General features: G+C 32.0%; 2 protein-coding genes across 3 annotated transcripts in view; both read left to right on the top strand.

Annotated features, from left to right (window-relative positions):
- The first annotated feature begins 1,003 nt into the window (after window positions 1-1,003).
- LOC111713538 (DNA ligase 1) lies at window positions 1,004-5,576 on the top strand. 2 transcript variants are annotated; one of them, XM_023488425.1, is made up of 6 exons: window positions 1,004-1,056; window positions 1,517-1,800; window positions 2,701-2,783; window positions 3,737-3,774; window positions 3,850-3,882; window positions 4,874-5,576. In XM_023488425.1, the coding sequence occupies exons 1-6, from the start codon at window positions 1,037-1,039 to the stop codon at window positions 5,175-5,177; spliced, it is 762 nt and encodes a 253-aa protein (XP_023344193.1). In that variant the 5' UTR covers window positions 1,004-1,036; the 3' UTR covers window positions 5,178-5,576. The 2 variants fall into 2 exon arrangements, with proteins under 2 accessions (XP_023344193.1, XP_023344186.1); XM_023488418.1 differs by having other exon boundaries at window positions 4,859-5,574.
- Window positions 5,577-10,603: 5,027 nt separating this feature from the next.
- LOC111713429 (collagen alpha-1(XVIII) chain) overlaps window positions 10,604-13,772 on the top strand; it is a 7,246-nt gene continuing 4,077 nt past the window's right edge. Inside the window, exons 1-2 of the mRNA XM_023488280.1 lie at window positions 10,604-11,447; window positions 12,764-13,101. Of these exons, the coding sequence (XP_023344048.1) occupies window positions 10,891-11,447; window positions 12,764-13,101 (895 nt within the window). The 5' untranslated portion in view covers window positions 10,604-10,890. The remainder of the gene's footprint in view (window positions 11,448-12,763; window positions 13,102-13,772) is intronic.

Raw genomic sequence — 13,772 nt, 5'->3', positions numbered from 1 at the left:
AGTTCATCCAGGTTTAGTACTCAGCTGAAAAGATTAATTCATCTATATATGGGGTTAGTTCATCTATAGGGTAGTTCTTCCAGGTATAGAACTCAAAGTTTTGTCTTTGTTTACCATTTGATGGTTGTAATTGTTCATATTTTTGATAAATATCGGTATTTTGCCGATTAAATAAAGACATATAAAAGCCAATTTAAGCTAAACACATGATGACCTGTTTGGAAAATTTGTTTTGTATGTTTAAAATGTAATATATTTATGTAACGTAACGTAACGTAACTATTAAATATATTTATGTAACCTAACGTAACTATTAAATATATTTATGTAACGTAACGTAACTATTAAATATTTTTACTAAACAAAAGGTTGACGTTTGTTTCTTAATAGCTTTGTCTATTTCTTTTGATCAGTTTCTCCTTTACAGTAAAAATCAATTAATTGATATTTCTACAGAATGTGCTAAATGATTAAAAGACGAACGACGTTTTGGCACACATCCACAACCGTTTAATACACCAGTAAGCCACTGATTTCAACGATTTGAATTTTGATGTAAGTTTGAAAAACAAACGTAACTATGACTGGTTTTTACAAATATTTTCTTCATGATGTATAATAAAGCACCAAAACACCCCTTTTAGTGCGTTTACTGAATCTGTCGTGCAATCCTGATTCACCGACCTAATGACATTTTATTCAATGAATTTCAAAATACAAAAGAAAAATGTGAAATGTGGAATTAGAACAAACAAAACAGAGCCCCACCTTTACCTACTACACTACACTACACTACACTATACTACACTACACTATACTACACTACACTACACTACACTACACTACACTACACTACACTACACTACACTACACTACACTACACTACACTACACTACACTACACTACACTACGAATGATAGGGTTGGGATGATTACACATAAAATATGTTTGCAACCGCGTATTATTTATTTGGCTGAGTAGTCGGCTAAAACTGTTTCCTGGTATATACATTGTCAGTTCTAATTTAGCCGCGGAAATGGTTTTTACAAAACACAGGTGTTTAAATATATAGGATTTGAATACTATACTTTTACCACTTCAGATTTAAAGGAATTAGTAAAATATTTCAGTATTGAGAGGTAACAAAATCTAAACCACAGGTTTCTTAATTCTTTCTTCCTTCGTTAATTCAATAATCAAAATAAACCTGATCAATAAGCATAAAGTTAACATATATATTATTCAAATTAAACAAATATTTTCAACTGAAATGGAATGTTCATTTTCTTAAAAATACAAGTAAAACAAATTTTCCTCTTAAAGATGTTATAAAGGCACCTTCCCTTAAACGCTAACTTTTTAGTCTGCTGGCGTTTCGAACTTTGATCTCGCAGAAATAATGGTTTGAAAAATCAAAGGTCTACGACATCGAGATTTATCGGGATCCGGAATTAAACTTATTCCAAAAATCTTGTAATTACAAATACGTGATCCCGTTCAGATTCCTTAATTTTAGTTTTGTGTGTTTTCTGATGTTGTGTAGACCACATCAAGCAGAGCTTGTGACAACTGAGGACAGTCAAAATTCTATTTGGAGGCAGCAGGACGTAGTTTTGTCTTCCATCTGGAGAAACCAGGACAACTTGTATTCTTGGCAGATGGAGGACGCAGTACACAAAGAAGGAGAGGACGCTTTGAAAAGGATTAGGAGGACAGAGGTCGGATTAAATGAGTTGGAAACCTCGAATGAAATTATAAATATTGGTAACTGCTCCGATCCTCCATACTGTAGTTTACAAGGTAAATTTGCGATAATTAAAGGGAGAGTTTGCAAGTTATATTTGCATTATTAAAAGGTAGAATTTGCATGAAAGGGACAGTTTGCAAGGTCTATTTGCAATATTACACGGACGAATTTGCAAGGTTTGTTTGTAATATTCAAAGGGAGAGTTTACTAAGTATATTTGTAATATCTAATAGAAGAGTTTGCAAGATTTATTTGCAATATCAAAAAGGAGATTGCAAAGTAGATTTGTAATACTTAAAGGGAGAGTTTGTCAGGATTGTTTGCAATATTTAAAGGGAGATTTGAAAAGTAGATTTGCAAAGTAGATTTGCAATATTTAAAAGAAGAGTTTTCAAGACTTATTTGCAGTATTAAACGGAAGATTGCAAAGTAGATTTGCAATACTTAAAGGTAGAGTTTGTAAGGATTGTTTGCAATATTTAAAGTGAGAGTTTGCAAGCTATATTTGCAATATTCAAAAGGAGAGTTTGCAAGTTATATTTGCATTATTAAAAGGTAGAGTTTGCAATATTGAAAAGGAAAGTTTGCAAGGTCTATTTACAATATTCAAAGGGAGAGTTTGCAAGGTTTGGTTGTAATATTCAAAGGGAGAGTTTGCAAGGTTTGTTTGCAATATTTAGAGGGAGAGTTTTCAAGCTATATTAGCATTATTCAAAGAGAAGGTTGCAAGGTATATTTGCAATATTGAAAGGTAATATTTGCAAGAAATATTTGCACAATCTAAAGGACTAGTTGGTGTATTCTGAAAGGGGTGTTTAAGGACCTCGGCGTCCAATGTGTCCTCTTTTAGGTTTAAATTTAGATTTTACTAAAACTAAAGTTAAAAAAAAAGAAATATGACATGGTAAAGATATTTTATATGATTATTTGTTTTTTAATATTTAATATTTCAGGAAAGAGATGTTTAAGAAATCCGTACAAGAGCACAGCAGACATTGAAGAATGTATGTACAGAGTATACTTTATACTAGCGCAGGTACATTAATTTACTATATATGTTCAGAAGTACAGCAAACCTTGTAGCCTGCAATATACATGTACAGGGTATATTTTATACTACAGGGTGTCCCCAAAAACATGGGAATTCAGTGACGAATTCGATATCGTCTTTGTTATGAATTAGCAATGTAATACCTAATTTCCAACGCCATAATATTACTATGTCTGCTAGAGTTTATTTTATGAAAAGGGTAAAAGACTGTGAAGATGTGTCTATAATGTCTCCGCAAGATGAACAGTAAAGACGGACAAGTTTACTCTGTTTGTATACTGTAATTTTCTTGTTTTACTAAGTACAATGGTATGCAGTCAACACATAAACAAACAAATTGCAAACATAGCAGACGAAAATCTTACAGATTACAGCTTTCTCAGTAGGTAACGATAAATTAAATAAAAGAATTATTTAAAAAGACGATATCGAATTCGTCTCTGAATTCCCATGTTTATTGAGACACCCTGTAGCATATACAAAAATATGTAATTGGCGGTTCTTACATCTTTTTTTTTATAATAATTATAGCTTTGATATATTCCATGCCGCCTTTTCTCTTCTTACATAATACATCTTTGATAAATCAGAAATGTTCCTTTTTTCATTGAATTTCATAGCGTATTTTTTAGATCGGTTATTTTATACTTTTTAGAGTACACGTACATACCTTGACATATAGTTATATATAATCTTAATCTTACTCACATAATAATTACTTTTCAGAGTACACGTACATACCTTGACATATAGTTTTATATAATCTTAATCTTACTTACATAATAATTACTTTTCAGAGTACACGTACATACCTTGACATATAGTTTTATAATCTTAATCTTACTCACATGATAATTACTTTTTAGAGTACACGTACATACCTTGACATATAGTTTTATATAATCTTAATCTTACTTACATAATAATTACTTTTTAAGTTTTGTAAGTGTCAGTACAGTTTTAAGTCGGATATAAGGTAATAGTATTTGTTTTGTTAAAAGTTTTTGTTTTGATCAAAAAATTTCAGCCAATCACTAATTTACTTTTTCAGAGAAAGAAATTGGAAGCCTAGGCGTGGGATAAGGTACTTTTTAATTGGTTTCCTTTCCAGTTTACAACATTTTTTCCAAAGAAATTGATTCTTTGACACAAATTCAAATTTTCTAATCCCTTTACCCAAAGAGAATAGAATATATATTAGAGTGGAATTTAGAATCCCTCGGTATGAATTTTTGTCAGTCCCTTTCAATCTGAAAGGGAGTTCAAAGTACAATTCATTTAAATGTTCACAAATTATATGCAGTAGAGTACATACAGTATGTTCCCTAGACTATCCATTTCAATTTCGAATTTTTTAAAGCTGCTAAATAAACTTTATAAAATTAATTAGGCGAATAAAAAATCATTTGATTTATAGTTATAACGGAAAATCAGCGTTTGTAAAGTGAAAGTCATATAGTCTATGCGAAATGATCATTGGTCAATTATGAAACCAGCCTTTTTCATAATTTGGTTTTCTTTTAATATTAATTTTAGATTTTCTATAAAATGATGTTCCAGGTCCCAAATGGTTAAATAGTGTAAATATGTGAAATACACCTGCAGTATGGAAACAGTACAACAAAATGGCAGTTTTACACTTTTTTCTAGTAAATTCCACTCTAATATATATTCTATTCTCTATGCCTAAAACTAATTATCTGCCAAGATTATTTATAGGGAGAGAGGTGAGAATTCTCTTTGCCTATATTTTTGATACCTTATCATGTAAACATTTGATATTTCAAACTTAGATTATTTGATTTAAACAAAATCATAGCTTGAAATATCTAAGGTCTACGACATTGGATTGCAAAGAGGGTTGTTAAAAATACTTTTTTATCTATTATGTTAACTTGTTAAATCAAACAGACACTTAGTTTTTAAGGATAAATCTGAATTTTTGAGAAAAGTCGCAGTTAAAAAATCATTAATTAATTTTTCAATAAAGTCCGTGTGGCGTGTGGTGCCACAAATTATTAAAGAACTGAATTCTAAAGAGTTAAAGCTCTGTAGTTTAGGTTAATATTTCCCAGACTAACAACAGCCAGAGAGAGTTCAACAACATTATCAACATCAACATCAACTACACCGATTTCAACTCCCACTTCAACAACTGAAACAACAGTATCCCAATTCTACGAAGAAACAACAGTTTCCCTGCCTGAAGCGGTTTCTGATCAAATAGATGAAACTACAGAGCATACAGAGAATACAGATAATACAGAGAATACAGAGAATACAGGAATAGAAGATATAGGTGAAGAAACAGTTAATAATGATGAAGATAAAGACGAAGAGGAGACCAGGGAAGATCAAACTGAAGCGAAAGCAAATTAGATATTTATATATATATATATATATACTTTGCTTGTCTGTTTGTATCCAATAAAGTAAAAACGGCTAACCCAATTTTTTTCGTTGCACCTCACATGACCCCAAGGAAATGTTATGGCTGGTTGAGATGGAAAATAATGTCGACATTTATCAATGTTGAAAATGCACTAATTTTAACAGAAAAATCTCCGCAAATTTAAAAACGATTAAAAATGCTAAATTTTATTGCTAATATTTTAAGTAGAAAGGGGCGTAAAGTTAAGGGATTAAGTATTTAATATTTACCCCTCAAACTCAAAAGTGCCCAAATTAGATATTTGTTGCAATATTTTTCTGAATTGAATTCATTTTTACGTTTTATTTTCATTCATTAAAATATTTTTTTTTTTGACAAAATATCTCTTATTTTCTTGTAAATATTAACCTTACCAGAAGTTTGTTTTAAAACAGTTTTAGGATTAGCAATTAAATACAAAATGTCCAACATCCGGTAAAATTAAGCAAGGAATCCCTGGCCGCCATGAGCCTCCACTATATAGCATGAGAGCCTCCCAGATTTTTGCAGGCAGTACGAGTCTCCACTAAGAGTTTTAAAGAAGCTATGGGGAGGCTCGTACTGTACGGCGGAGGCTGGGAGACGTCCCCCCTCCCACCACTTTACCCTGAATAGAGAATACCAGGAGTATGTGGAGGAATTTAGTTGCTGAATCAGAGAAGATGAGAAAGCAAGGCCATCAAGGAGTAGTTGTGAAACCTGTAAAATGTTGGCTTTGCAGGGATATAACAACAACAACAAATTTTATTTCTTTTTCTAAATCAGTCAAAATATGGTCAATGAAGCAAAACAAGAAAAATAAAGATAGAAATTTAAAGAAAAATAGAGATATAAAAAAATCTTATGATTATTTTACAATTTTGTAATAAAATTTGTTAAAAGCAATATTCAAATAAAAATGTTTATAAAGAAACGTTAAATTCCAAAAAATTTCTTGGGCAAATTATAAACAAAAACCCAGGGATTTGGAAATATATTTATGTATTTGTCAGAGTATCATAAAAATTAGTTTTTATAAAACAATTTTTAAAATATCGAAAAATGGACAAATGAACTGTATTCAGTGCGTTTAAGATGAATCATTTGATACCCATATCAGCATGTTTCAAAAATATTGAAAAATCAACCTTTCCACATGATCTGTGTTTTTTGAAATCATCAATAGCTGGATGAGTTTTAATTTTCTCAATTTGTTCCTTTAATAATGTTGCTTCTTATTTGTTACTGTACGATTTTATTTGTGCAGAAAGGATTTGACGTTTTCGATAAAATACAGAGCATCCCATATCATACCAAATTATCTCCAAGCTTTAACGCCAAAATACTCGAAAAACCTGGAAGGAAACTTTTATAAAAACCTTTTTTAAAAATTGATTTATTGTTTTTAATTTTCTTATTAGTCTCTAAAATCACAATTTTGAGTTATTAATGATCTAATATGATGCGGGACAACCTGTAGTTTCACAGAGATAAAACTATAGTCTAGTAAAATTAGAAAGACTCTTATTTTTTCCATAAACAGGTAATCACTGTTACACATCTCATTTGCTTAACATCGAAATGATACTCAGCAAAGACTTTGCTAATTATAGATAGCGCATCAGAAAATCTACGCAAATTCGACGCATTTTCTCGGGAAGACAAAGATAGTAACTAATGTCGTCTTCTCCAGAAATCCAGAGTATATTTACCCTGTTGACGTTTCATAATGTCGTCTTTTGTAATGGATAAAATAGTTATTTAAAAACATACAAGGAAACCACTTTTATTTTTCTATCTTGAAATATCTAATTTGTCCTTAGTCCATAAAAGTGACTAATGAAAAGACTATATCTTCCTCATTGTTACCCATATAAATGTTAAATTGTACCGTTGTTTATAGAACCTTTAATGGGTTGGTACTTTAAATTACATCTATCAGTCCCTTATAACATTTACTTTTGGTTTGAAGTATAAAGTGTTTATAAAAAGAAAATAACCTATAAGATCTTGGTTTTTAAAGTTCAACCATACACCATTCAAGTCTTTTATCTTTTATGCAATTGTAACCTTGTACTTTTTAAAAAGTAATCAATTATATCATTTCTTTTTCATTTAAAAATGAATTCTATCTCTCCCTGATTTAAATGAGTTATTGAATTAATATTTCATATTTCATGTTTCTTTTACTGTGAGATATTCTAGATCTAAATGAAGGGCCTTCAGCCACAATTGTTTTCTTTTGTGATTTGCTGGAAATCGAGAACGCGATCCTCCGACTCTTGGATTGCAGCTCTGTATTATACATGTTGGAGCTCTGATTGGTACCGACGGACCTGAATTTATCAGAATTATTCATACAGGGTGTCCCAAAAAACATGGGAATTCAGTGACGAATTCGATATCGTCTTTGTTATGAATTAGCACTGTAATACCTATTTTCAAAAGCCATGATATTATTATGTCTGCTAGAGTTTATTTTATGAAAAGGGTAAAAGACTGTAAAGATGTGTTTATAATGTCTCCGCAAGATGAACAGTGAAGACGGACAAGTTTACTCTGTTTGTCTGCAATTTTCTTGTTTTACCAAGTACAACAGTATGCAGTCAAAACATAAACAAACAAAATGTGAACATAGCAGACGAAAATCTTACAGATTACAGCTTTCTCAGTAGGTATCACTATACTAAATCAAAGAATTATTTAAAAAGACGATATCGAATTCGTCACTGAATTCCTATGTTTATTGGGACACCCTGTAGAATTTGTATGCATAAAACTCTGGAATTTGAAGATGACATAGTTCATAATTAGACAATCTACTTGTTCTCTGCTCAATTGTGGTATTTTAATGTTCATATTGAACTATTTAAATCTAAAAATTGAGTCTAAAAGTCGTCTTTATATTACCGAGTTTTATTTTCACCAATGTATTATTTTAGTCCGCCTTTTTAAAATCCTCCAATAATTAATGCCTCAAACCTTTTGTAATCAACTGTAAAAGTAAAAGGTCGTCCTTTAATTCGCATTTTTAACGAAACTTTCTTTGATATTTTGTTCTATAATGTTGGATATTTTAAAACAAAATCCCCATAAATTAATTGAAGAGTAAGATTAATGCATTAATTTATGCGATATTATTTCTTTGCCTAAGATTAAACAGAAGACGACATTTACAAAAAATTATTTACCGTTTATAATATTGGAAATTTCTGGTCCCCTCTCTTCTTCATCGCCTAAAATCCCATTCCATAGAACCTCAGAAAAATATTTGACGATANAATCTAAAACAGTGGAATGTATAGTTGTCATAGTTATTTCTAATATCAAGAAATGTTGTCAGGAATTTTTCAATTTGAAATTTTTCTAACTGACATGTGTTTAAAAAATGTACACTATTTATTAAAAATAAATCAGTTCCAACCTTTAAAATCCATTTCAACATTTTATATAAAATAGATGATCAAGTATTAATCTCCATTTTAAACAGATTTACGGATTAATTCATTTTCAATATTCAAATATTCAAAATTCAAAGTGCACAAATTGAATGTCGAGATCAAACGTTCAAGATTAACAAGATGACAATCATTCAACTAATTTTTGGTAACACTGGAAGTTTTACTTGAAGATATTTTTGAATTTATATTTAAAGTAGTAATCTCTTTTTAATTGCCTATCTTTCTGATCATAACTCGGGAACTTCTAGACAAATTTTGATTAGGGAACGTGTCTGAACCACGGGAATGTTCTGTTTTTGGTTTACAAAGACATTTGGGTTGAATTTTAAAGGGAAAACTTATTTTCCAGGTAAAGTTGGGTTCCCAATATTGAACACTAGTTTGGGAACCCAGCACTGCCAAGGTTACTAAAAGGTACTCCTCCGTTTAACCGCACATGGACGATTATACCGGGCAATTAAACTTTTGCTTTTAAAGTCGACCCACTCAACTTAGAATCTTAAAACCAAACTAAGAATATTCTCGTGGGTCTCCCGAGTTCCCCAATCAAAATTTGAGGCAAATCTGTCCTTGTGGTTCCTGAGTTATGATCGGACAAACAAACAAACAGACAAACAGAGATTACAACTTTATATATATAGATGAAAATGATAATATTCAAGCATTGGATTAGTATCTTAAAAGCCCTAATCCCAGTTTTCAGGGCACCCACTTAATTTGACAACTTTAAATCTTAGAAATATGGTTAACATTCTGGAGAAACTGGAATTATTTAAATGAATATCGTAATAACACTGCACATAGATGAGATTAACAAAAAAGAAGCGAAAAATTCAGTTAAAATTAGGATAAGAATAACATTAAAATCATTTTGAAGTAAAAAATTTGGATTTTATCGAATGGTAAGCCAAAGAAAAGTTGTTTCTTACTCTTATATTTTTAAATTCATAAATTCATAAATTCATAAATTCATATTTCGATCAGTTTTTTCTTCGTCACATTCTGTCATTGACGGTTATAAGAGGGACTGAGCAAAAGGTTGCCCCCCCCCAATGAATTTTTAAATTTGTTACAACTTCTCATTCCTATTGAAAATTAAACACTATTTTATTTAAACCATTCAATTATTTTTTGCATTTTATGTGGACATTTAAAATTTATTATTCTTTCATATCGGAATATTTGAATTAAAGTTTTTCCTAGAATTGTAAATTGCCATTTTCTTCGCCAGACAATGGGGTGTAAGTTGCAATAGATATACAATGAAGGGGGGGGGGGGGCTATTTATTCCAACCCTCCCCCCTGAGTTAAATTCTGTCACGGACCTGACATTGTTTATCAGTATTATCAAGATGCATGTTCAAGAAACATTATACAACCTTTATATCTTGCTGTCAAAAGTCTCATCAGTTTGGATAACCCTGTATCATGAATTTAGAAAAAACAATCGAACAATGCATATATTTTAGAAAAACATAATTTTAATGGAGGTGTAATTTTTTTAAATTTAGTCTTAGAAAGGTTGGAGAATTTTTAATGTTTTTTAACATGAGTTTTAACAATAATGTTTCAAAAAGAAATTGTTGTTATCTAAAATAATTTTGGTCAAGTAAACTTGGCGGTATGCAGTAAAAAATCAGCTGAAGGAATCAAACAAAGTTGCGGATTTTCTAAGTTTCTAATGAAGACGACAATCCTTGAATCATGTGTCCCTGGAATGAGGATCCGGTGGAATGCCACTCAGCCTAAGGGTTTGTTAGACAAGCTGTATGTTTGCCTGGGTCATTGCCCAGTACGGAGTTATCAGCATTTTCTTGCCTCAGGAGTTTCTTCCTACCTGAACCCTGGATTAGGATTGGTCGAAAGCTAAAGGTAGATGAATACCATTGGATGGTTTCTCACCATTTTCAAGACAGGACAGTGCATGCGCAGTAGACGCCTACCTGCTGGCAGTAGTTATCTGACACCTGTAACGGAAAGACGTGACCTGGTAACTGTAAATTGTGTGTTGGTGTGTACACTGTACATTGTGATTTGTATTGAAAGCTAAACTATTGTACACAGTTGTATAGGACTGTTTAATAACAAATTGTGACTAGAATGTAACAGTTACACCAATCAATTCCTCGTGTTTTCAATGTTTAAAGAGATGTGAACGCAGGCAGGGTGAGGTGTGGTTTAGAAACCGGTTTGTGACGAGAGAAGGAGGAATCTGGCAAAAATGAGGCCTCATCCTAGATTGAGCCCGGAGCGACGGGTGAGCCCCACTAGGAGTAGGAGGTCTAAACATAGTCCTATCAGAGAAATGAGCAGAGAAGCGGAGGAGGGTCCGACACCTATCTGTAGATGTAGAGTTTTATATCTCGGTTCATCCGTCCCACATATAACCAAGGACGGGTTACAAGGTATCCAGGAGCCCTTGAAGGAACTCTACCCAGAGGAGGGTGCTCTGGGAGCCAAAGGAATCGACTCCTGGTTATCTGTCTGGAGCAATGGTTTCCTCCTGGAGAATGTTGATGAGAATAGAAAGAAGGTTTCAAGGTTCTTCCCAATAGATTCTCTTCATTATTGTGCTGCTGTAAGATATGTACAGGTCCCAGGAACATCTGGAGAAAAGGTTCAGAGATTTCTTCCCCTGGATTCTCCCTTTGCTAGGAATCCAAATATCAATCATCCGCCACTCTTCGCGGCAATACTAAGGCGCACTACAGGGATCAAAGTTCTAGAATGTCATGTGTTTATTTGTAAACGAGAAACTGCTGCAAATGCACTCGTCAGGTATTNCTCCCCCAATACTCCTTGAACTATTACTTGTCAAGTTGTCGAAAATCGATCGATGCCAGTTTCTTTATGAAATAAAAGTAAATTTTTGTATTGAAAAATTAAAGAATTTGTAGTATTAATGTTATTCGACAAACAATCAAAGCATACATTTTGTTATTTGTGGGTTTTGTGTTTACTCCATCCCAGTTATTTTTCTGAATTTTCTATTACTATTTACCTCTGTTAACCGACTTAAAAATCAAATTTTCGATGCTTCTCTTAAAAAGATCAATTTTGATTCCATCTTAAAAACTGTTTTTTTTTTTTTAATTAGAGGCTAAAATCTTCATTCTTGAATGTACAAACGTACTAAAAAAAGAATTTCTTTTCGATATAATACAAACATGTAAAATTAATGAAACATCTATTGTTCCAAACATGCCGATTAAGGACAAATACACTCTAGGAAAGTAATTATTGGAATACCCACATCAGAAATACCAACCTTTTTTATTAATTTTAAATCTGCTTTCAGACTAGACTCACGCAATTTATTAGATTATTATGTGCCGGGATTTTAGTGAAAGTTTCTCTATTTGTTTGAATCATTTATTTGAAAAATAACCATTTCATGGACTGTTATAAAAAGTTATGTTCTAGTCAATATAACATTAAAGTCACAAATATAAATTTATTATAGCTCATTCTTACTTGCCTTACAAGACGGGTTAGTGTATTTGCAAATATTTTATTGCGTCAATATTTACTCATTTTTTACGCCTCCGACAGTTTACGATACCTCGCTATACAGCGTTAAACTCTATTTTGATTTTATGTAAAATTTATCACATCACAAAACCCATGTTAGAAAATACTTTGAGGCGAAATAATCTAAAATGTCTTGCTAATTTTTTAAGATTATATTTAATTACAATTGTGGAGTTCTTTAGATTTCGCCAAAAATTCTATTTTACCATTTTACAGCTGACTTAAGAACCCGTATTAATGGTTTTGGATATAATGTAATGTGTGTGTGTGTGTACCTGTTCTGCCCCCACATACCTACCCCCATTATACGGTCAAAAATTTATTGCTACCCATATGGGTTTCAAATCCTCAGACAAGTTTCTAATGTGACGTATATAAACGTTAATTGATTAAAATTAGGGGGAGTGGATTACAATTTAAGGTGTAAAATGGAAATGGAAAGGGGGAGAGGGGACACATATAAATGTTTAATTTAATTTTTATTCTTATTATTGTTTTTATAATTTTATAATTTTCATGATTTTGTGAAAATGAAGAAATGCTATAAAATATTTTTATTTTAGATGTTCCTTCCATGCCTACGCAGACTCAACATACGCAAAACATTTAGAAAACGGTGCGTCAATCTATGGGACAGTGGGAAACCCCACCCCCCTGCCACCCATGATGCAGGGGGGTGCACAAACCTTCCTGGGTAACGGAGAGATGAACAGAGAGTATCAGCAAAGTATGCTCGAAGTTTCGGACGATTCAATCACATCAGTGGACAGATATGACGAGTATAGTCCTATGCAGAATGGTGGCATATCGTCCAACCCTCTAGGAGGCGTATCGACACATCCGGCCGGAAACTCCCGGACGAATCTTGTTCCTAACGGTGCCTCTAGTCCGACTGAAAATGGTGAGATAAAACCTGTAATTCTTTTAATATAATGTTCGGAAAGCTTAACTTGGCTTTCTGCCATTAATAAAGTTTATAAATGAAAAACTAATTGAGTTGGCGCAGAAAGAAATCTATAAAATAAAGCTCTTCGTTCATATATGTATATATATTTAAATGTTAACTATAGCTGGCCAAACAGTTCCAGCAAATTGGCTGACATTCTTTTTGGGAACCCATGGGTAACATAGGCTAAATAAATTAGATTTTGTTTCAAGATGTAATTTTTTTATTAATCCCACGGGCAACGCCGGTCCACTTCAGCTGATATTAGCATAACATTGCAGATAGAACTGTAAATATAAGAATGAAGATAAAATTAATTCTGTACAGTCGTCTCTACATTCTCGTGGGTAACCCTGTGTATAATAAATGCCCGAAATATGTTTCGCATGAATAGATTTTAAGTAAAACATCTTTTTTTATTTTTTTTATACAACTCAATTGCCAAATTTATACATTTCCTTGCTCCTGAGTATACAAAACAATGTATATTTTTTTTTACAAAAAAATAAGATATTTTTCTGGAGAGGATTTCTATTATGATTAAATAAAACCTAAAGAATCATTTTCCGCCTTTTTATACATCTGTGAGTACTCGGAAGAAATCTGAGCTACATCGTGGATTCTGT

The sequence above is a fragment of the Eurytemora carolleeae genome, unplaced genomic scaffold (assembly GCF_000591075.1).
Source record: "Eurytemora carolleeae unplaced genomic scaffold, Eaff_2.0 scaffold29, whole genome shotgun sequence".
Lineage (NCBI taxonomy): Eukaryota > Metazoa > Arthropoda > Copepoda > Calanoida > Temoridae > Eurytemora > Eurytemora carolleeae.
Note: the sequence above shows the minus strand (reverse complement) of the source record. Positions and strands in the feature narration are given on the sequence as shown.